Below are 23,932 nucleotides of genomic sequence, written 5' to 3' on the forward strand. Positions count from 1 at the left end.
ATGGAAAAAATTTATACCATTTTCAATGAAGTTTTTGCATTTTTTAGATATATGGCAAGACGAAAGATCTTCCTGGAAAATCCTGTGCCAGCGGGAAAATTTTTTATAAGAGTGATACAACCACTCTTCCCGGAAGTAAATAGATGTATTTATCAGAATTCTTCATTCCTTTTACAAAAACTAATGAACCTAGTCCATGAAAGGTCATACAGCCACAAAACATTTTCTTTGGAGGATGTTTTGCTGATTGTGGGATATGAGAAAATGATATAACTTCATTTGGGCTTTTGCATACAAACTTTATGCTCCTGGGCTTTAAGTGATTCATCAGAAAAGGAAATTCATTTCCATTGTTCTGCTGTATATTCTTTATAATTTTCATCCTATTGCAGAAATTTCTTGTGCATTATTGCAGTAAGCAGATGCTTTTACATAGGTTGGTGTGTTCTCTGACCAACTTCCTAGAGTCTTCGTTAAACTGTACTCAAATGGATATCAATACCATTTTCCCTCAACTCTCTACTTAAATCAACACCAGAAAACTAAAATTCATTTTGACTCATCTATCGAGTGAGTGGTTTTCCTTTTATGACCATGCTCTCCTTCTCTTTTGGGAGAAAAAGTATTTTTAAACTGCTTTAAAATTCTGTGTACAGTAGCCAAAACTGACCTTACATTCTTCAGCAATCATCCTCTGTGACAAGCTTGTATGCTGAGATAAAGTAATCTGCTATGTTTTCAAGGTATTGTATCCCTCTTGTTTGGTAAATGAATAAAAATGCTTAAAAAAAACTATTACATTATACTACAGTATGTTTAACAAAATACTGCAAATAATATACGAAACACTAAACTCACTTACTATCTAAGAGGTTATGTGTAACGAAATCATCTGGTTAGAGCAATTGCAGTTTGGCTAACTGTGTGTTACAAAAAGTATAGAAAAATTTTCATAATGTTCCACTTAATTAGAGCGGTACAGTGTATACAAAAAAAGTGCCTAGAAACATAAATAATTTGAAAAAATCAGTTTTCAGGTAGCTGTAATGTAAGATTTTTTTTGGTTGATGTATACATAAAAAAAAACCTTGATCGAGTGGGGTTACAAAGTTAAGTAAGTCAGAGGGTTAATGCTAGTTAGTCTTCCTGTGTGGGAAGTTAATAGTTAACTTCTAGCTGGAAAGCCTCGGCTGAACCAGTTAATAATAATTTACTGGAATAGCTCCTCATTACTCTCTCCAACCATAATTCTGTTAAGTTGTTTATTACTGTACATAGCAATAAACATAAAATAAACATGCAATATTTACTATATTAATGTAAGACAATACCTCCTTGAGTGAAACAAACTTAAAGTACACTTGTTATCCAATGGATCAGGTCTGAATCAAGAAAGCTGCACTAGATATAGAGAGATTTCCTGAATATCTTATGTATGTCAAAGTACAATATAATTTTTATATAAACTATAAAATGGGGTTTGGTGGACACCAGTAAGTACTCCATGTATACAAAAAAATAAGCGTTTGTACACAGAAGGTTAATTGCAAATGTAGATATTTTCTGATTAATTAATCCATGTATAATTAATTTTTTTTTAAATATTGAATTATTCTGTTATCATAACTGCAAAGATTATTTTTAATTTTTCACAGAATTTTATCCCCTTTATGCTAATAAAATTATAATTCTTCTAAAATAAGCCCATAATTGTATGAAAATGGAAACCAATTTCTGAAGTTTCTAGCATTAAGACAAATGTATAGCTATTCACATGAAATTTATACTAGTTTTAGTCAAATTTAATTTTCTGAAGGCTAATAATTTTTCTAAGTCATAGTAAAATATATAGTGAAAATTACTTTCAAGACAAATATGTAGTTGAAGAAAAGATGCTGAATTACTAAGTCAACATGCAATATAATCACTAATAGATGATAAATTTGTAACAGGAAATTTATAATTGGGATGACTTTATACTAACCCTCCTAATTACATGAGTTTGTTTAATAAATGAAATCAGTAAGAGTTTTGTAACAAATTTTTCTATTTTTTTTGCTTATTATATGGAATGCTTAAAGATTTCTTATTATTATTGTATGTCTGTTGTCTACATATTTAACACGTATTTAATTTTTAAACAAAATCCTAAATTAAAAACAGATTTTGATAATAGATATGTAGTCGTCTCTCACCTCGTTTCATATCATTTTGTTATCTGTGAGACTCTTACCATATGATTTACAATTTCATTGCAATTTTCTTGTATTGTATACTTTGTGTGTCCAACTTGATGTTTAATATTTGAGTTTAGTTATTTTCAGATTTTGTTTTTGCCTCAACAAGTTATTTTAAGTGTATGAAAAATATATTTGCAAAGGTAAGTGGTCGCAGATTACATTTATATAGCTAAAATATTCAGTTTCAAGATCATTTTGTCATGATTACTCCTTGTAACAGTTGTGTAGTGATTTTATTTAATCCTGGGTTGAGGTTTTGTTGTGCTAGGTGTAATTATTATCTTTTATATTATGATTATTAATATATTTTTAAAACAAATTTCTCATTTTTTTTGTTATTTTTGTACTTATTTTTTTTCTTATTATTAAAGTTTGTTTAATGTATTTTTCAATAATATTTCTCTGTTAATTAAATAATTTTCATTCATAGATTTTATGTATGATTTATAATATGCAACAACTACTTTCATTCACTATACATAATGTTTTACTTTTATTTGTTTTGGTATACATTTTTCTTAGACAATGCAGAATCTTGACTGATTTAACAGAAAGTAATTTTTTCTCTAACTGTAAGAAATGATTTTTTCTGGTGATTATATTCATCATTAATTGTTTTTTTCTATCAAAGCACAATTTAATTACTATTATTTTCTGGGTTTTGTTTTATAGATACAAGATGTACAACTTTTTGCATAATGATGATTGTCATTGCAGCCCTTGAAATACCTACAGTAGTGAGGATGATTTGGACTATGATTCGGGTGAAGATTCTGATTACCAGTCAACAACACATCTTCAGTCCTACACTGACAGTAATAATGAAGTAGAACCGTTTACCACAGAAAGCACTGTTAATGGCGATACTCGTCCAGATACTAACTCACCTGGAAATGCTGCATTTCAGGTAACTATCTTGCCTAACAATGTCTCAAAAATACATAAGCCTGAATCTAGAAACATTATTTGGAAAAAAGTGTCATAAATTATGATGAAGAAAAAATTAAATTCCAAGGGAATTCATGTTATCATCTAGTGTAAAAGATTTAGAAACACCAATCCAGTCTTTTGAGTACTTCTTTGTTAGTGACATAATAAGCTTAATTGTAGAGGAGTCTCACTATAGTACACAGTGTGACCCAAGTAAGCCTTTCAATGTTGATATTGACATAAAATATTACATTGGTATTTGTATTATGTTCATTTACCCAATGTTGGAAAATACTGGGGGTAGTGTAATTGGAAATGATGTTGTAAAGGAAACTATGCCAGTGAATAAGTTCAAAAAAATAAGTTCTATATTTTTAAAATTCAGAAGAAGTACCTCGTGATCAACCTGAAATGACCATCTATTCAAGTTAAGGCCATTAATCAATCGCTGACGGAAAGAAAAAATTTCAGTTTATACCTCTTGAGGAATCCCTTTCTATTGATGAATAGTTATGTGCAATGAAAGCAAAACATTACGTACAATACATACCTATAAAACCCCATAAATAGGGCTACAAAATATTTGTTTTATGTGTCGTATCAAGGTATGCTTATGGCTTTGAAGTATACTCTGGTCAGAAAAATTGTGCTGCTGAACATTCTGCAAACAAGGAACCAGATTTGGGTGCAAGCTCAAATGTTGTTGTAAGACTGAGTCAATGCAAAGAAAATAATTTGAACCATAAATTGTACTTTGATAATTATTACTTCCTACAGAGGTGTATTTGGAAAAAAGAATAATCCACTACCTTGGGACTGTTCGTTGTAACAGAATTCAGAGTAAAACTTCCAACAAAAGCAGAAATTAAAAAAATGGTTCATAGAGAATCTGTAGTATGTACTGATGTCTGAGTTTCTGATGATGTGGAATTATCTTGTACATTTTGCAAGGATAGTAAAGCAGTGTCTGTGTAGACCACTTTTGTTAGACAGAAGCCTTTTATTACATCCAATCGACAAAGCAAAAAAGGTAATAAAACTATCAAAGTCAGTTTCCCCAAAGCAGTCTAGATTTACAACAGGCATATGGAGGGGTGTGAATCTTATGGGTCGAGTCATTATAAAATATAAATGTACAACAAAAAATGGTACTTTGTATCTTCTACCATTTGGTTGATATTACTGTAATTAATGTTTGGTTGCTTTCTAAATTGTGACAAATGAAAAAGGATACCTACGAATAGGAAAACGTTGGCTGATTTTCAAGAACTAGCTTTTTCATTTTATAAAGTGAAGACACTTTTAACACCTACTAGAGGAAGACCAAGATCAGAAGAAAATGAATTGGTTTCTAAATAAGAAAATCAGGTAATGTGTCAAATGTACTACTTGATATTCGCAGGCATCAGTTATTACACTGGCCTCAGTATTAAATTAAAACATTTATTTCTTGCTCAAGTGCAATATTACTATCTGTTTTAATAAAGACAACACTATTTCATTAAAATTCACAATCAATAAGTATGATTTTAAATTTAAATAATATCAGTTATATAATGTTAAATAATAGTTATAGTTATAGTGTTAAATAATATCAGTGCAAATAGTCATTTAACTTTGATTTTTATAGCATATATATATTTCTAATATAAATATAATTGATTTTTTTAAAAGTATTTAATAAATTGCAGTGTACCTAGCTGTAATGTTTGTTTTTTATTTTGTTACCCATTTTCAGTTAAATTGTACACACACACTGCACACTATGCCATATGTGTGTGTACAGATAAAGAAAGTGATTTAAATTATAAAATATTGTGAAATCTTTTTTCTATTTTTCAAGAATGTATGAGCAATTTAAAATTATACAGATTTGTTTATACACTTAAAAAAAATCCATGCAGTGAAGGGTTAATTCACCACAGAAGCTTGTACGTGGGAATATGAAAAGGAATTATGTAGAGTATAAAAAATGCCATGCCTAACCAGGATTCAAACAAAGGACCTACTGAACTAAAAGGCCGAGATGCTACCACTCTGCCATAGAGGCAGAGTGGTAAAATTTTATTACTTACTTAAAATAAAATATAGTATAGTAATAATCTTTTTTTACGGAATGGTATTGTACAAAAATATCTAGAAAGGATTTTCTTGTACAAATTACTTTACAGAGAACAACATAATATTTAATTTACATTTTTAATTCAATTTTATAAAATATCTGTATTACAGACAATTTAATTGCAAAAAAAAAATATTCATTTTTATCCTATTTTAAAAACAAGCCATTCAAAAAATTAATTTCAATTCAATAGAAATTTTAATGATTTCATTAAAAAAAAATAATATCATGATAACTTTATTTAATATTATAAAAAGTTAAAATTTAATAACATAGCTAAATTAATACTTTGCTGAAAGAGGATGTAATTAAAAAAAAATATTTAAAACAATTTTTCAATAAAAAAGGGAATGTAGAAAAAGCATTTTGCATAATTTATATCATTTAAACACAAAATATATAACTGATTATTACATAAAAATTAAGAACAAAGTTATATTAACAAATGCCTCAAATAAAAAAAAATTATCTATTTGTCAAAATAAAATTTAAAAAATCATATTTTTTTCAATTTTTAATATAAAATTAAAATCAATAACATCATTTTCGAGTATTCAAATTTATGTTTTAAAATATAATAAATTAATGAAGAATTATTTACATTGTTAAAAGATTAAAATAAATAAAAACAAATTAAGAATACCAAAAAGAAACAATGAACTTTCATACTTATGCATTCATTAACTTTATCCTCATTGATTTATATATTAAAGATTTTTGTTTATTTATTGCAATTTGAGTAATCAAAATTAACAATTTTTAATGATTGCATACATCTTCTTTTTTTTTCACAAAAAGCAATCTGGATTTATAAAAAAAAACTTTCAACACATACAAGATGTACATAAAAGAATTTTTGGGTATTACAAATTCATATTACACTTATTATTAAGGGAGATACAACTATTCTTCGTTCAAGCACATTCTGTTAATTAAAAATATCTTATATTAGATTTATCCATCAAGTTTGTATGAAATAATTCACATTCAAATGGCCTCAAATGAAAATTATACAAGAGATTGGATCTGACATTATAGTCACACTAAAGAAAAAAGCACCACAGTAAATAACAATTAAATGAAATGGAACTAAATTATAATTGCTACTAATATCAATATGAATTATTTTTTAATATCTCTTCAAATGAGATTAATCACTAGTAACTAATACTTTTAAAAATAACAGGATCTGTTATAAAAGAAACCATCAGGAAGCCATTGAAGAAGACAACATGGAAAAAATCTGAGCAATCCTGTACTCATAGTCTGTCCTTAGAGAGCAATACTAAAGCAAAAAATGGGTTATTTTTTTCCCATCAAGATCTTGATCCAACCCCTTAGAGTAATTATATCTAGGTTCCAACTAACATCTTGTTTTCAAAAAGGTGGACTGCATTATTATTATTGTAGGGTTATTACTTGATTATTACAAGGTCCAACAATTATTATACAGTTTGATTTTTTTTACATAAGGAATATGTGAAGAACATGATTTACTAAACCTTCATCATTTAAAATAGGGGATAACCACTATTGTAGGCATTATGTCCAACATGCCTGACAATGAAATGGGGAGAGATTTAATATAATTGAGGACATCGGTAGGACCATGAATGGAGCACTTATTAACCACCTACTAAAAAAAAATAACTTTATTATATATAAACATATATATACCTTTCATATTACATATTTATTTAAATGACAATTTGTATGTGAAATACATTTTAATCTGTTCTTTTATGAACCCTGTGTAGCTTTATTATAGAGTACTTCAAAGCTAATATTTTACTTTTTTGTCTGTAGTGAAATCTAACTATGATTTTTTTTTTAAGAAAGCCAATGTATAATTTGTTAAAGATCTGGTAACCAGTGATTAAAAATAAATTAATATATTTAAAACAAAAAAACAACATTTCTTACGCAAATTGAAGCGATAAAATTACAGAGTTGAAAAAGTGACATATTAAAAACATTCCCAACTAAAACAGGGCATGAAACAGGTCTTCTGATTATCAGCAAGTCATTTACCAGTGAGCTATTACAATGACTTAAGACAATTACTTTGGAAGCTTATTTATTAAAAAACACAAAGAAGAAAAACTGTATAATTATTAAACACAAATCAAGAAAGTGTCAAGTGAATGTAAAGTATCACAATTTTTAATATAAGGAAATAAGAAACTAAATAAGAAAGGCCTAATTTTTATATTTTAAATAATACTGAAACATTTAAGTACAAATACTGAACTAATATTAACTTTTACTAAATACTGAGTAATTCTATTGTACTTAAGATATAATTTCATTATAACAATAGATTTGTTAATGCAGTGAAGCCCCTATTATATAACTGTATTATACAAATATAGCTCTTTTGTGGTCACCAAAATTCCTTACGGCAAGTAAAAAAAAATCTTTGAGATAAGGCAATATCCTGTATTTCATCTCTTTTTATGATCATATTTATATCTTTGAAAAATTGTGATAAATTCATCCAAAGGTTAGTTTTTTCTTATTGTATATATCTTTAAATGGTCTCCAGTTGGAAAACAAAAGGATTTTTCAATAAATAACGAAAAAAAGAAACATGAAATCACATCTAAAAATAAAGAACTTGTTCTAATTTTACCATTATAAGATCCATCTAGAGGTCATTACGCTCTTCCATCCCCTACTCTCAAAATAAACAATATGCATAAAAACATGCCCTTACCCAGAAATAAATACAATTTCTACTCACTATAAGTTGTTTAGCAACTTTCTCCTGATCAGAAACAGTCCGTCTGTGGCTTAACTGTTCCTTTCCTCTTTAATTGTAAATTTTAAGTGGTTCAGATTAAAAAAAAAAACATTGTGAAGCTATGAACCTACAACCACAGCCATTTTTAAAGATTTATCTTCATCTAGGTTACTAAAAGTAACCCTTTTTTTTTATACGCAAGTTAATAAATTTTTCTCAATCAACTGACATTAACTGTAGGGTAAATTTTTTCCATATTCTTTCAAGTAGTTCAGAGAATGAAAATTGACCTAATAAAAAGAGGAAACTTCATTCTTCTTTAAAAACTTTTAACTTGTACAATCAGTTTTAATTCTCAAATTTAAATATGCCCCTTCTATTATGAGTTCACTTCTTCAGAACACATAAGAAATAGAAGAAAGATAGAAAGAAAGAATTGTAAATAAGGTGTTTATTGTTCTCTTGTTTTCAGGCTTTGTTAAATTGTAGATTTTCAAAATGTGTATTTGAAAAATGTATATTCATGTATTTTCTCATTTAATATCATTATTCATATGTTGATTTCAGCTGATATTTCTTATATAAAATTAAGTTATGTTTATTTCATAATTTCATTTAATTTTTTAAGGTTATGATTCAACATAAGTTCATTTGTTTTCTTTCTAATTAAAGTCCAATTTCTTTTGGCAAATACGAGCTGTGTGACTTTTATTTTTGTTAACTTTACCCAACAAAGACTTTATTCAACCAATGAAAAAATGGAAACTATGCCTTCATAGTTTCTTCAAGCAAGTCCCAAATATATCAACCAGTTCATGTTCATGTTAGTTACAAAAGCAAAGAAAAAAGTTCTTAAGCTTTAACTTTTCAACTCTGCATTGATAACTTCTAAGCTTCTGATTGTTGGTTGTATAAATTTAAACAAGAGTATGGTCTCACTTCTAAAAAAAAATATAAAAGAACAGAGAAGGAAATAATGTAGACTGGGACACAGTCGAAACTCGAAGCAAAATCTTACTGAAATTACAAAGGAAAATACCTAAGTAATAAAAAAGTACAATAAACCAATGGTGTTTAAAGGAATTAAGCACCTTCCCCACAAACATAAAGAAAAATGTACTAATAATCTTTCACGAAAGTACACTTTTTGAGATGCCTCTCCCCTTACTTCTACATGGGATAGCATTCAGCAAGCATATTTTCAAAAAATTTGTCAATAGCAGTATGCAGTTCATACTACTCATATTATAACAGAACATGACCTTCATCAAGAGAGTAGCACCCAAAAAGATTGATGTTGTAACTGGGGTCAATTGTAGTAAAGAATCTGAACAGTGCAAAAAATAATTTAGTCTAAATTTAAACATTTTGAAGTAAGAGGTTAGAATTTTTGCCCCTTCTTTAACATAATTAAATATACAATAAATTATTAACAATTTCTCCCAAGAAATAAAACAGAACATTTAGATTTGTAAATAAATAAAAAGTAACAATATGAAAAATTTAAAGTCCCATTTAGTTTGTGCAGCTTATAATATACAAATAAAACATACACTTGAGATTTTAAGTGATGTTTTGTAATAATTCAGCTGAAGAGCAACAGTTCCAAAAATGAAATGATGCTATGCAGCAGAAACTACATAATTTAAGTATAGATTTTATATACTATCTATTCTCTATGCAAACTCTAAATAAGGCTGATCCTCATATAAAGTTCTTTTTTGATGACCTATTAATGAGTCTTATGAAGGGATTTCACTGTATTAAACACAACAAATGTACAAAAAAAATCATAACAAATTTGTTTTTATTATAACTGATAAAGTAATCTAGTAAAACTATTTTATTCTACTGATAAGTAAATTGTCTGCTTTTACAATAAATTTATATTGCTACTTAATCCCAAAAACATTTTAAATAAATACATAGACACAACTGCTATTGATGTCTCTGTGGTAATGCTGTTAATACTTGCAAACAATGCCACTAATACCTCTACAACTTATTCCTATTACTATTTAACTTTGGATGTTTTATCTAGCTATTAATAATTGTACTATTTTAAAACTTTGCTGAGACAACTTTTAATTTGAAATTTGCATTAAACAAAAAAATATTCCCTTGACATCCTGATTGTTCCACAGCATGTCATTAATGACCTCAGAAGTTTATGGATTTAAGAAAACATACACGTTTATTTAGTAATTAAATTGCAATAAAAACAAGATTATTCAAATAATAGAACACATAAAAAAAAAAAAAATTTTAAATAAAATTATCTCAAACAATAACTCATAAAACTCATTCAATTTCTTCACTGATATTTTTACTGCTATTTTATAAAAATAAAAAAGATATATTATAATATATACTTGTTAAATTTAATGTTAAAGACATATTAGAGATACTTATTAAAGATGAAATTTAACAAGTCATCTACTGGCCTAACTGTGGTAGACTCTCTGTGATAGCACTTTTTTCTTTTCTTTTTTTTTTAGCAAGATATAAATTATTAAAATGTAATCTGCTGTCATAGTGTCAACCAGATTTTAAACCTCTTTGATATTATTTTAATTTTATATACTAACACAAATCCCATGTTAACATAAAAAAATTAATTAATAAAACCAAATATTATGTGCGCACATGCACACACACAGATAGAGGGGGGGGGAGAGTGAGTAAACACAACAACAAGGAAAACGAAATTTAATTTGGTTAAAACTGAAGTTAATTCTTAATATTATGTTTATAAGACTACAGTTTTACAACAAATTGGCAATAAAACCAAAAATACAGTAAATAGCTGATTAGTATTAATCCAAAAATACAACAGCTAGACTGTTACTTACTTCATTACAATCTCAACTTTATTAATTAACATGCTTAAGTCTAAAGTACTAAAAGACCAGCTTAATACAATAAAAATCCACTACAATTTTCACGTTTAGCTTAAAATGTATCAAATTATAAGACTGAATAATTTTTGTTTTGATATTAGTTCACTATTATCTTGTATTATATAAATGTTAAAATTGGAAACTTTCTTTGGTTAATTATCAGGTAAACTTGAACTAAAAGGTTATATACATTCTAATTTCTGTAGATGTAATATTTAACTATAAATTACATTATTTTTTTACATTGTACACAAAGTTTAGAATATACACTATTTTCTTAACTCATCTTTTAACAACTTCAATAAAAACTTTAACAACTAGAACCGATAAAAATTTAGGCTTATCTAGAAAGCAAGGTTGTAAAAAACTTTTGCGTTGGAAGTTTGATTAAGTTGATATACCCACAATAGCTTATTTTTACCCCTATGGATAAGTACAACGTTAAGTTAACATTGTTTTAGTTCATGGATTTCTGTAAGGTCTACCTATTTATGAAAATAGGCAGACATTTACATCTGTAAATGTATTTTTCTGTAATAGATATATACAAGGTCTACGGTGCCAATCCTAATTTGTCGCAAATAAAACTGCAATGTGATAGAATCTTCAAAAGCAACGTCTCATAATAACTGATCTGATAAAATCATTTTGCCATTAAAACAAATATTAGGCTCTGGTACTATTAATATACCATGTAAGGTATAGTATATATATCAAATAGGCTTGAATTTAACATAATATCATAGTCTGAGAGAGAATGGCTTTCCTTCTTTATAATGTGGATTTAATAGGACCTGAGCTCCAGGATTTTATAAATTATAAAAATTCACTTAACTTTGAAGGGCAGTAAATTTGCTGTTTGGTAGGGCACTCTGTGGGGTGGTGTTTACATAATGAAGCCACCTGAATTTCTGTTAATATGAGTTTAAAGGGCAACAGGTATATAGGAAACCACTTTTACAGTTTATAGGAATCTGCCACTTGTAGTGTTAGTTACCAATTTCTCTTATTTCAGCGGTAAATGATCTGCCATTTTGTTGTTGCAAGGTTTTGTTTACATGCCATGAGTCACTGTGATCCTGCGTTTGATTTGTTTTACCTAACAAAAAACTCAACTTTTTTATGCTTTTGGTTTAAAATACATTAATTTATTCGTCTTTTTCCACGATATATTACATTTTTCTAATATATCAAAATAATATAATAAACAAACTATTTTTTAAAGGTTACAATGTGTAACCTCTACCCGTGAGTGATATTTTTTTAATTCAAAAAATGGCAGCAAAAGTAATAACAGAAGAAGAAATTCTGAAGGATTTGATGGATGATAGACGGTGAAAGTGTTGTAAGAAATCTGGGATTTGATTCTGATGACTGCACAAGGGAACCAGAACCTGAAAATTGGCCTAGTGATGTTTTTCCAGATAATTTGGACAATTACGTTATTTTAGATAAATATGATAGAGAATTATGTGAAAAGACTACAAATAATAAAATCAGTTGAGATACTAGAGGTAATACTCAAACTGTACTACAGTTTAATAACTATTTTGATATGGCTGACCATGTAAAAAAAAAAATGGATTCTCCAGATCCTTTTAAAATTTTTAGTTTGTAATAGTTTCCCACATTGTATTCCATACAAATTTATATGTAACACAAAGATGTATACAATTTAAACTTACAATCAATAAAGAAATTAGATGCTTTTTAGTTATTAATTTGTGTACATCAATTAACAAAAGATATAGCTATTGTGATTACTAGTCATTAGATGAAGACTTGCATGACAGTTGTATCTCTAAGCAGATGTCAATAAAATGTTTCAATCTTTTATTACGTAATCTAAATTTAAATTACAATTCCATTATGCCAAAAAAAATTAATCTTAGATAAATTATATAAAATATGTCCATTCATAAACTCTTTTTCTGAATATTTTGCTTAATGTTATAAACCACATTGTAATGTTATTGTTGATGAGTATGGTGAAATTCAAGGAGCACTCCTCAATGAAACAATTTATGAGAAATAAACCTATAAAAAGAGGTGATAAAATCTGGATGTTGTGTGATGAATCGCTTACAACCTTAAATTTCAAGATTATGTGAGAAAAACAAAAAATAAAATTGAAAAGGGTTAAGTGAGAGGGTGGTTTTTGATTTAACAAATGATTTGGAAAATAAAAACCATGTAGTTTTCATAGACAATTTTTTCTTCTATTAAGCTGTATAAAAACTTGAAGGCTATGGACATTTATGCTTGAACTGTTAATCCTAACAGAAAACGATTACCAACACTTGAAAATGAAAAAAATTTAAAAAGAGACGAGTTCTCATTTACAGTAAGCAATACTAGACTTGCATTTTACAGATGGAAGGACAACAAAGGTGTAGATGTATTGGGTACAGCCCATGGCCCTTCAAAGCTTTGTGCTGTAAGTAGAAAACAAAAGGAAGACAATAAAAAATTTTGATGCACACTTGCTGTGCAACAGTATAACTGTCATATGAATATTTTTGACAAATTTGATCATGTAAAAACTGATTTTGCAGTCGATAGAAAAAGTAAAAAGTGGTAGATGAGATGATTTTTCCATTTTATAGACTATTGCATGATAAATGTTTTTATAATACACAGAGCTGAACATGAAACAGTTCACAAATAAAAATTTGACTCTTGCAAGGAATATACAAAGACATCTTGCCCCAAATTTTGTCGTTGCAAAAAACAGAAGTGTAACAAACACTTTAGAACCAAGTCAATCATATTTATCTAAAAAAAAACCTGTGTAGACGTAAATATCAGGATAAATTCCCAAAACATATGGATAGGCCATGTAGATGTGGACACAGCAGCACTTTAAAAAGATCCCAGTACAATCCAGGTGGTATGTGATGTTTGCAACATTGCACTGTGTTTAACATTAAAATAGACATGTTTTAAAGATTTTCACACAAAAGAAGTTTGTACTAAATAAAATAGATATTAACTTTATTAAAGAGAAACATTATATGATAGCCTTCTAACATATTACAGAAGCTACATATATACCAGAAAATGGCCAATTCATGTGTTTAACAGTTAATGTAACCATAATTAACTGTTAATTGATATATAGAAGACATTGCAAAAGGAATGGGATTGAAAAGAAAGATCAACTATCTCTAATTCAATACAAATCGCAGCTAGCCAATAATTACATCATCCTCAATTGCAAAGAGAAATATTGCAAGTGAAGAGGAATCTGAAAATGAAGAAGAAAATGACATCATGTGCCAAGTACAGGAAAGACGTATCACAGGCCCTTCCTGGGGTGAAGTATGGTAACGTGGGATAGGGGCAAATGCTGCCCTGTACCTTGGGTTGGATGTACTTTTGGTCCGTCTCCATTGTGCTCTATCTGAGCAGGAAACAGTAGATTTACTGTCCTTAGTTATTTGATTTACAACTAGGAGCACTGTGAATATTGTTTACTCCATTGTGTACTGCTAGATTTTTTCAAAAATAGTATTAGCTTTTCAGTGGTAAAAGTAAATATTTTTGATTGAGTTTCTTATTTTTGGTGAGAAACATATTAACAAGTTGAAAAAATCATACAGGTAATTAGGTTGTATTTTTCTCTAATGATATATAACATCTGTAGCTAACCCACAGGATGCGTGCCACTTTTGGCACACAGGGTCACTGTGAATGGCACACCGACGATATAAAAATAAAATTAGTCATTGAAAACAATAACTTACAATGGGATAAATTAGATAGCATAAGCACAGATGGAGCCCCAGCTACGATTGGTAAAACTAAAGGTTATTTATAACAACTCGAAAATTACTTGAAAAGGTGCTCAATGAGGAGTGTCTCTTAGTGACCACCTCTATATTGTATTCTGAGGTGGCTCGAGATATGAGCAGGATAAACAGTCCTTCAAGGGCTTGAACTCAACACCAAGGATTTGTAGAAATTCACTGAAGTTTTAGCAGGGAAACTGTCTGAGGGTGTCGTTACGGCTTATGCTCTATCAGGGGTTCTGTCCAAGGCCCTTGAGGTCATTCGTGAGAATAAGAATGGCCTCCATACGGAGGCTTACTGGCGGAATGCAGAAATTTCATTTCTAACGATGGAGTGTTGGAGGGCTAGAAGGGCTCTATGGAGAAGGAAAAGGACCAGCTCTGAAACTACAGCTGCTAGTGACCGGCTAGTAAGATGTGGGCACACAATGAGACTGAAGATTAAGAAATCAAAGAGAAAAAGATGGAGATAACTCTGCGACAAAGTAAATGAGGATCCATGGGGGGACAAAGTATAAAATTGTTATGGGATGGTTTGGAAGAGCATTACCCGTTCTCTCAGGGGCACAGACACTGGAAGTGATAATATGGCTGTTTCCCAGAAGTGTTCAAACAAACTAAAGGGAGACAGTGGTGCCAGATATCCCTCGTTTTACTGTAGGGGAGCTCCAAGCTGCATGCAACAAGTTGAGATTTGGTAAAAGCCCTGGATTAGACAAGATACTTGTTGAGACAGTGAAGGCAGCAGTCGAGGTGTAATCTTAACAGTGTAGAAGGAATGATTGATGAAATTGATTCAAAACTCCTTTAACAGACTAATAATAGCAAATATATGAAATAATATCGTAGGTAATGAAATATTTTTTTGCAACAGCTTACACCTTGCTCTTCAAAATAACTTTCATAAATTGAAATAATAAAAAATATCACATATGCACAGCAAGTTCTCAATTTATAAACAATCAGAGATATACATTACCAGGTATCAGGTTTTATTGTAAACTATTTTAATACAATGCAGCAAAAATAATTTGTTTCAGCTAAGTAAGTGGCGATTAGTTTACTCTCTTTAATCTGTAATACTGACCAAACAACAAGTGTGCACATTTTCATTAAGTTCTGCTTTTACAGCAGTACATGTAAAAACAGCTGTTTATAAAATCTAACAAGTTCTGAGAATAAAACCTTGTGACAGTTGTAAGCAGTCCATTTATGGATTTCATACTGTTTAATCTCATAGACTGTTATCTCATACTGTTTAATCTCATAATTTGTTTAGTCTCATACTGTTTAATCTTCATTTCTTGAATAATTTTAACATGCTTCATTTCTTAAGAATACATCCAGTTCTATGCTGATAGGTGACCCAGAAAGAATGTAGCAGATCAGTTAACCAACCCAGAGAATTTTTTCTGGCTGCCTTATAGCATATCAAAAATAGCTAGGCTACACTTTATAATCCTTTCTAAAATTATGAATATTCTCAAAACATGTAATATTCTTTTATATCAATTAAATGTTGTACTGGTTTTTATAAATAAAAACTAATATCACACCTACAACATAAACAATCTACTAATTAAAAGCAATAATCAATTAAATCAAAAGACTACTGGCAATACCTTTCAGTGGGCAATAATATAGTAATATAAACTTCAGTATTTACAAAAACAATTTAGTGTTTATAAATATTGTTCAACTAAAACAATTAGTTCATAAGAAGAGAACTTATTATGTAGATATTACAAACTGTACACAATTAGGCATTGATATAGATAACAATAATGTACAACATTATTACTTATGAATAATTAAAATAATACAATATCTATTATATTAGAAATCACTATAAACCACGCTAAAAATATTACCTTATTTAGGCTGGAGATAAGGACATTTAATCTCTAAACCTGTTAGAAATTCTGTTAAAATATAAAGAAAAAACTAACCTGATTTATTCACAGCAAACAGTTAATGCATACTTTTAACAATGATTTCAGTATACATTATCTTATAAAGGTAACCAAGATCCATGCAGATGCATTACAAATTAAACAATATAGGAAGCTATAATTCATCTGTCAAATTAAAGTTCTTATAGTTTAAATAAATAAAAAAATAAAAAATATTAATAATGGAAACAAACTAACCAACACAGATCGATAATACTTATCTGGTAAGCATAATCCATACAAATATATAAAAATTATAACTGATGTAATCTACATGCCTTTTTGTCCTCAGCCTGTATAAAAAAAGACCCTGAGTATGGTAATTCAGAAAAAATAAATAAAAAGTATGAAAACCAAAGTGTATAGAAATTACAACTGAGCAGAACCTTTCAAACACAACTAACAAAATTAAATGATAGTGCAAATGATAAAAATTGAAATTTTTGCTACATTATATCAACACTTAGGCCACGGCGAATGCTACTTCTGATAAATTTGAAGAATTCTAAATAATGATGCAGATTGTGTCTGTAATAAAAAAATAAATAAAAAATAAAAAGCTAGAAAAAATTTATAAAATACAAAAAAAGGTTGTATGAAATTACTCTATAATTTAGATTATTTATTTTATTAGTAGTTCTAATGTAAAAAAAACCTTTAAATGTTGATGTTTCAAGATCCCACCAATCCAAAAAATAAAAATAAAACTTATAGAAATTTCTAGAAGATGTATGTACATAAGGACTGATTGGTTCAACATAAATTCTTCAGTAATGACTAACAAATTTCTATGAATGGCATTCAATTTTAGACAAAATGAAGAAAGTAGCTTGGCCACCGTTAGATGCATTAAGAGGTAGTTTTTGCCATTAAATTTTTTTTACTTTTTGTATAGTTGTATGGGAAATTGAGCTTTAGTGCAACGAACGTGCTTATAAGATTACTTAAAATTCCCAAGTTTTAATTGTATTTAGAGGTGGGAGATATTCAACATTATTTCTAGCAGTTTTTGCCTTGTAACTCAAAAAATTTGAGATGTCAAGCATCTATATAACCAGCTTTGACCTGATTTTCAACCCACATCAGATATTGGAGTATCAGAGTATACTGCTTGCAATGAAACTTAATTTCAGTACTTCATTTTACGTTTTGTTAATTTTCATTTATCATTTAACAGATTTTATATTAAAGTGCAAAATTTAATTAAAATGTTTCTTTACAAAGGAATTATACGACAGATTAATTTTTACATGAAGTAAACATTGGTTCACTTTTTGCCCTTTACCAACTAGTGAAATATCACCAAAATTCTGTCAAAATATAAATTAATTTATTCACAGCAAACAATTAGTTATTGTATATGCAAACTTTTAACAATGATTTCAATGAGGATACATTACCTTATCAAGGTAAACAATGTCCATGCAGATGCATTACAAATTAGTGTTCTAGGAACATTGTAGAAATTGATTTCCAAAGTAATTTTCTATCTGTGTTTAATTAATTAAACACAAATAGATAATAAATAAATATAAAATAATCTATTTCATAATAGATTTAAATCTATTCAATAAGAAAAGAATGACAATAATTTTTTTATATTTTTTTTGTCTTCAGTCATTTGACTGATTTGATGCAGCTCTCCAAGATTCCCTATCTAGTGCTAGTCGTTTCATTTCAGTATACCCTCTACATCCTACATCCCCAACAATTTGTTTTACATACTCCAAACGTGGCCTGCCTACACAATTTTTCCCTTCTACCTGTCCTTCCAATATTAAAGCGACTATTCCAGGATGCCTTAGTATGTGGCCTATAAGTCTGTCTCTTGACAATAATTTAAAAAACTGATTGATTTTAAAAACTCAATAGCGAATTTGAAGTAAAAATCTGTCAAGAGTAAAGCCGGGAAAGTTATGCAACCTTTAGCTGGAATTTTTGTACTCCTGATCTACTATATCTTTTGATCTATAAGATAAAGACTGAATGAACTTAATCACAAAACTGTGGAAGTAAATATAATATTTCTAAAATAATTTTAATTTTAAATGCATCAATATGCATGGACGTGCATTAATTTTTTAATCTATGTTGAACATGGCTCATAAATACTGGTGATTCTTATGATAATTGAGCCACATATATATATATATATATTAAAGATAAATAAATATATATATCAAAAAAACTTAACCACCAACAAATACAGTAATAGAAAAACCTAAAAAACTAATACAAATAATCAACTTCTACAGGATCCTACATCAATTGGTTCATAATTCTACAATTAAATCAAAAAACAAATACAAACTTAAAAATTTAGAAAACATAAATTCAAACAATATAAGGTTGTTTGATTATGTTGTTAGGGTTTAAGTTTTCTAAATTTTTCAAGTTTTTACGTCTTTTTTGTTTTTGTTTTTTGATATAATTATAGAATTATGTACAGCCTGATGATGCAGGATCCCACAAAAGTCAACTATTGATATTAGTTTTTTAGGTTTTTGTTACTGTGTTTGGTGATTAAGTTGTTTTTTGAGTTTAACTGGCACAATGGTCAGAATGGTAATGATTTGAATTTTCAGAAAATATATATATATTTGATTTGGAATCACCATTATTTATACATAAATAATATCTTATCTCAAAAAATAAGATTTAAATATCTTATTTCATAAGAATCAAATATATATATATATGCTTATCTGGTATGTATAACACCTGATATCATTTTAATTGACTGTTGTATTTTCTAACCCTATTATATCAGGTTAATATGCTTCCAGTATAATAGAATAAATACTAATAAGTTAACAGGTTTGGAAACACTAAGATACATACTCGCAGCATGTAAATAATTAGAAAAATATTCCACATCATAATCTATCTTATATAACTCTACCAGATGAATAAGAAACCAAAAATCAAAACAAACAGCATTATCTTTTTTTTAATCTGACCAATGTACTAATTAAATCTAAAAGCAGAAGGAAAATGTGAATAAAGTTTAAAACTGATTGGATTACATCAATTTACTAAGATATACTTCAATGCTTATGTTATTGTTCAAACCTTTCTTATAACTTAAGAAATGAAAATTTTTTATAATAAATGAATATATTTAAGATATATGAAAATTAATGGCAGACAGTAAAATTATACTGAATTTCAGTACAATATTACTGAATTATTAATTTTACTAAAACATTACATTGAATTTTCATAGAACTCATATTTTGGACTCTTCATTTCAATTATAAAGATGAGTAAATTTTTTCAACCATTTCATTCTTATTATATAGGCATGCATGCACACACACACACACATACATACATATACACACACACAAAATTAAAAATTTAGATGAAAAAGTTACAAAAAAAAATTCATTGATTGTAAATGCAAACACTGCAATATTATTAAAAATAGAATATAGATAATTTTAATGAAATTACATAGTGTTGCTGCAGAATAATAGATTCTCTGACTGAAAATATACCTGCAATAATTGCCCAAACATACAAATAAACACATGCAGCAGTCTACTAGTTTATACTTTAATCACACGATCTTAATTTAAAAATACATTTAACTTAATAAATAAAATACCCCAATAAATCATCTATACTAGGAAGTAGTTTTTTCTTGAATATTTTTTTACAGAGGAAGAATAAACAATTAAATATATAAAGTAAAAGTAATTACAAAACTAAATCGGAACTCATACATTCAATTTCAATCACAGAAGATTTTTGAAAAACAGTACAATAATTCATGATATGATATATTTAATAAACTCTACAGTAATGTCTTGTACTGTAACCTTTTCATCACAATATTTTGGAAGAAAAGTCTGCTTCTGTAGGCACTGTTAAAAGGTGTTACTGTTATTTAATAAGACACAATTATTCATTTTCAGTCCATTTTCTCTATTTTAATTGTGTCTTTTCTCTATTTTAATTAGATCTGATTATATATATATCTACTGTATTGAGACTGAATTAATTTATGTGAAATACAAAGTTTTTTGTAACTTTAATTATACAAATAAAATATTTTCTCATATCTAACACAAAATGTGAGAAAATAAAGAGAAATAGATTTCATTCTATGTAATACAGGACTGCTCACAAAAGACACAACTGCTGGCCAGAGTGTGTCTACAAAGCTCCAATCTTTAATGAATAGACTTTTGTATGTAATGATGAAGAATGATCACACCTTTTGTAATAAAATATAAAGATATTCTTGATCACTGCATAAATTACAAGTCTCTTCATTAAAGGTTTGGAGCTTTGTAGACATACTATTTCATTACAAAAAGTGTGATCAAAAAGTATCAAAACTTATTTATTTTTTTTTTTGCAATAAACAGTTGTAGTATTGGAGGGGGACCATCGTGAAATGTGACCTTAACTCATATTGATTGCATATGATCCACTATATTGCTGCCATTGTAGACAGTCACTGCTTAGTAGCCATGAAAGTAAAATGTATAAGTAGAGTTGTCATGCTTAAGTTGCCATTCAGAATTGATGAACGGATTAAGCAGATAATTTGCATTAAATTTTCTCTGAACTTGATGACATGCAAGTGAAAACCATAACGAAGACTCAAACAGTTTTTAGTAATCAAGCTTTTAGGTGTTACACAAAGAGTGGTATCACTGTTTCTGATGGGCAAACGACGTTGAAAGTGATGAATGCTCTAGCAGACCTACCATCAGCAAGTCTCCAAAAAATTGAGTAAGTTTAGCAGATTGTGACGAACAATCTTCAAATAGCAATTAGAGAACTTTAATATGAAGTAGGAATTTAATTTCAGGCTAGGTATAATTGATTTTAACAGAACATCTCAAGTTATGGTGTGTAGCGCAAAATTTTTCTCATAACTTCTCACTCATGAACAAAAGGAAAAGACTGCAAGTTGGGCAAGACATGCAGGAATGTGTTGCCTTGTAACGACCAGAAGCGTTACAAGGCGTCTTCCCCTATGGGGTTAGGATGTAGGAGTGGAATACTAAACAATTAAGCTAATCCACCAATGTTAATCATTAAAGCCATTCTTTTTTTCATCCGTATAAAGTCAGGTTATTTTTCTTTTTTAAAAAGTAGAGACTATAATAATACCATTATATGTGAAGAAGATTACACAACTGAGGGTGGGTTTTTATCACATAGTTACCATAAAGATCATAGCAATCTACAAAAAAAGTATTTCATTTCAATGATTCAGCAATTCTCACATCATAAGCTGAAAAATAAATAAATACATATATAGATTAAATGAACAATCTTGAAAAGTCTGTCATGAATTAAAAAAAAAGCAAATTCAACAAATCTGTCATTCTAATTAAAAAGATTGATAAGAAGAAAAAAACAGTATCCAAAATTCCCATAAATCTAAATAATAATGAAAAAGGTATACTGACATCATCAACAGTACAGGTCCTAGAAGTTCTCTTGTATTATAAAGATGATGTATATATGCCCTGGTATGATTTCTACATGCTGCACAGGTACATCCTTCTAAAATAGGTGAAAAATCATCAAAATATCTGAAAAAAATACACACTATCAAAACAATTTATATAATAACCAAACATAAAGCATTAATGTTTTTTTCTTGCCAGCAGTCCAATTTGTAATTTTTCAGCAAATAATATATATCAATTTACATACAAAAGTTAATCATAACAAAGCAGGAAACGCTTACTAAGAATTAATATACAAATTAACTACATCAAGAAGTAAGCCAAACAAAAATAAATATAAATTAAAAAATTTGCTAAAGTAAATAACTTACATTTTATCTTTAAGGCATATTTCCATTTTATAATCTGAATCCATTTTAGCATTCTTTTCTAAGGAATCTTCTTCATGATTAATAGATGAAAGAATTCCAGTGAAAGGTTTCACAGGCCTAAAAAATTAAATAACAATATGACAATTTAAAATAGATTCATTTATAAATATACATATAAATTAAAAAAGATACGAACATCTACTAAAGGTCTAACTCCTGGAACTATAACATTATGGTATGGAATCAGTCATAGTGGTAACTATGTTGTACCTATCATTCATTAGGTAGTAGACAGTATTAACAGATATGATGACATTTTCAGTGTTGTTTGAGTTACTGTCATTTTTTATATTTTTAAAAAATCATAATATCAAAGAACCAGTATGTTAATTCTGCTTTTAAACAGGAAACAAATAAAATAATGTTTTTTACAATTAGCAGATGCACAACATACTTTTCACACAGATTTTAGACTCGCCTACTGAGATCAACAAACTTTACAAGTAGTATTAAAAAATTAACTTTTCTAACGATAAACCAAACCACAATTTATAATAAAATTTGAGTGATGAGTCTCTGAGATTGGCTACAAAGACTACTGAAAACAATTAGGAGTAGGCTTTAAAAAATATTTTATTATAAGTTCTAGTTAGAATTGTCATTGCAAATGTTAATAATTTCAAATTAGTATCATCACTAATATTACAGACAAAACATGGCAATCAGAAAGTGAAAGAGGTGCTGGTTTGGTATAGTGCCTCATAAGGAAACCTTTGATGCTGATAAATGGTAAATAATAAAACTTATTTTTCTATTTCATTTATAACAATCTTAAAAGCTTTTAAACGAAGCAGGAGCGATATAAAATGCCGAATAGCACAAGCTAAACGAGCCTTCAGTAAGAAATATAATTTGTTTACATCAAAAATGAATTTAAATGTCAGGAAAAGATTTTTGAAAGTGTATGTTTGGAGTGTCGCTTATATGGAAGTGAAACTTGGACGATCGGAGTATCTGAGAAGAAAAGATTAGAAGCTTTTGAAATGTGGTGCTATAGGAGAATGTTAAAAATCAGATGGGTGGATAAAGTGACAAATGAAGAGGTATTGCGGCAAATAGATGAAGAAAGAAGCATTTGGAAAAATATAGTTAAAAGAAGAGACAGACTTATAGGCCACATATTAAGGCATCCTGGAATAGTCGCTTTAATATTGGAAGGACAGGTAGAAGGGAAAAATTGTGTAGGCAGGCCACGTTTGGAGTATGTAAAACAAATTGTTGGGGATGTAGGATGTAGAGGGTATACTGAAATGAAATGACTAGCACTAGATAGGGAATCTTGGAGAGCTGCATCAAACCAGTCAAATGACTGAAGACAAAAAAAAAAAAACAAATTAATTTAAATAGACAAATCACCATCAGTTGTAATTTCACTGCAACCAATTGTT

At 28.4% G+C, this 23,932-nt stretch overlaps 1 protein-coding gene across 2 annotated transcripts in view; it reads right to left on the bottom strand.

Annotated features, from left to right (window-relative positions):
- Positions 1-10,728: 10,728 nt before the first annotated feature.
- LOC142329447 (queuine tRNA-ribosyltransferase accessory subunit 2) overlaps positions 10,729-23,932 on the bottom strand; it is a 31,599-nt gene continuing 18,395 nt past the window's right edge. For both annotated transcript variants that reach the window (XM_075374086.1, XM_075374087.1), the window contains exons 7-9: positions 22,485-22,601; positions 22,111-22,236; positions 10,729-17,206 (exon numbers count right to left, since the gene is read on the bottom strand). In XM_075374086.1, coding sequence (XP_075230201.1) covers positions 17,125-17,206; positions 22,111-22,236; positions 22,485-22,601 — 325 coding nt within the window. In that variant the 3' untranslated portion in view covers positions 10,729-17,124. The remainder of the gene's footprint in view (positions 17,207-22,110; positions 22,237-22,484; positions 22,602-23,932) is intronic.

Source organism: Lycorma delicatula, chromosome 8, assembly GCF_047948215.1.
Source record: "Lycorma delicatula isolate Av1 chromosome 8, ASM4794821v1, whole genome shotgun sequence".
NCBI lineage: Eukaryota > Metazoa > Arthropoda > Insecta > Hemiptera > Fulgoridae > Lycorma > Lycorma delicatula.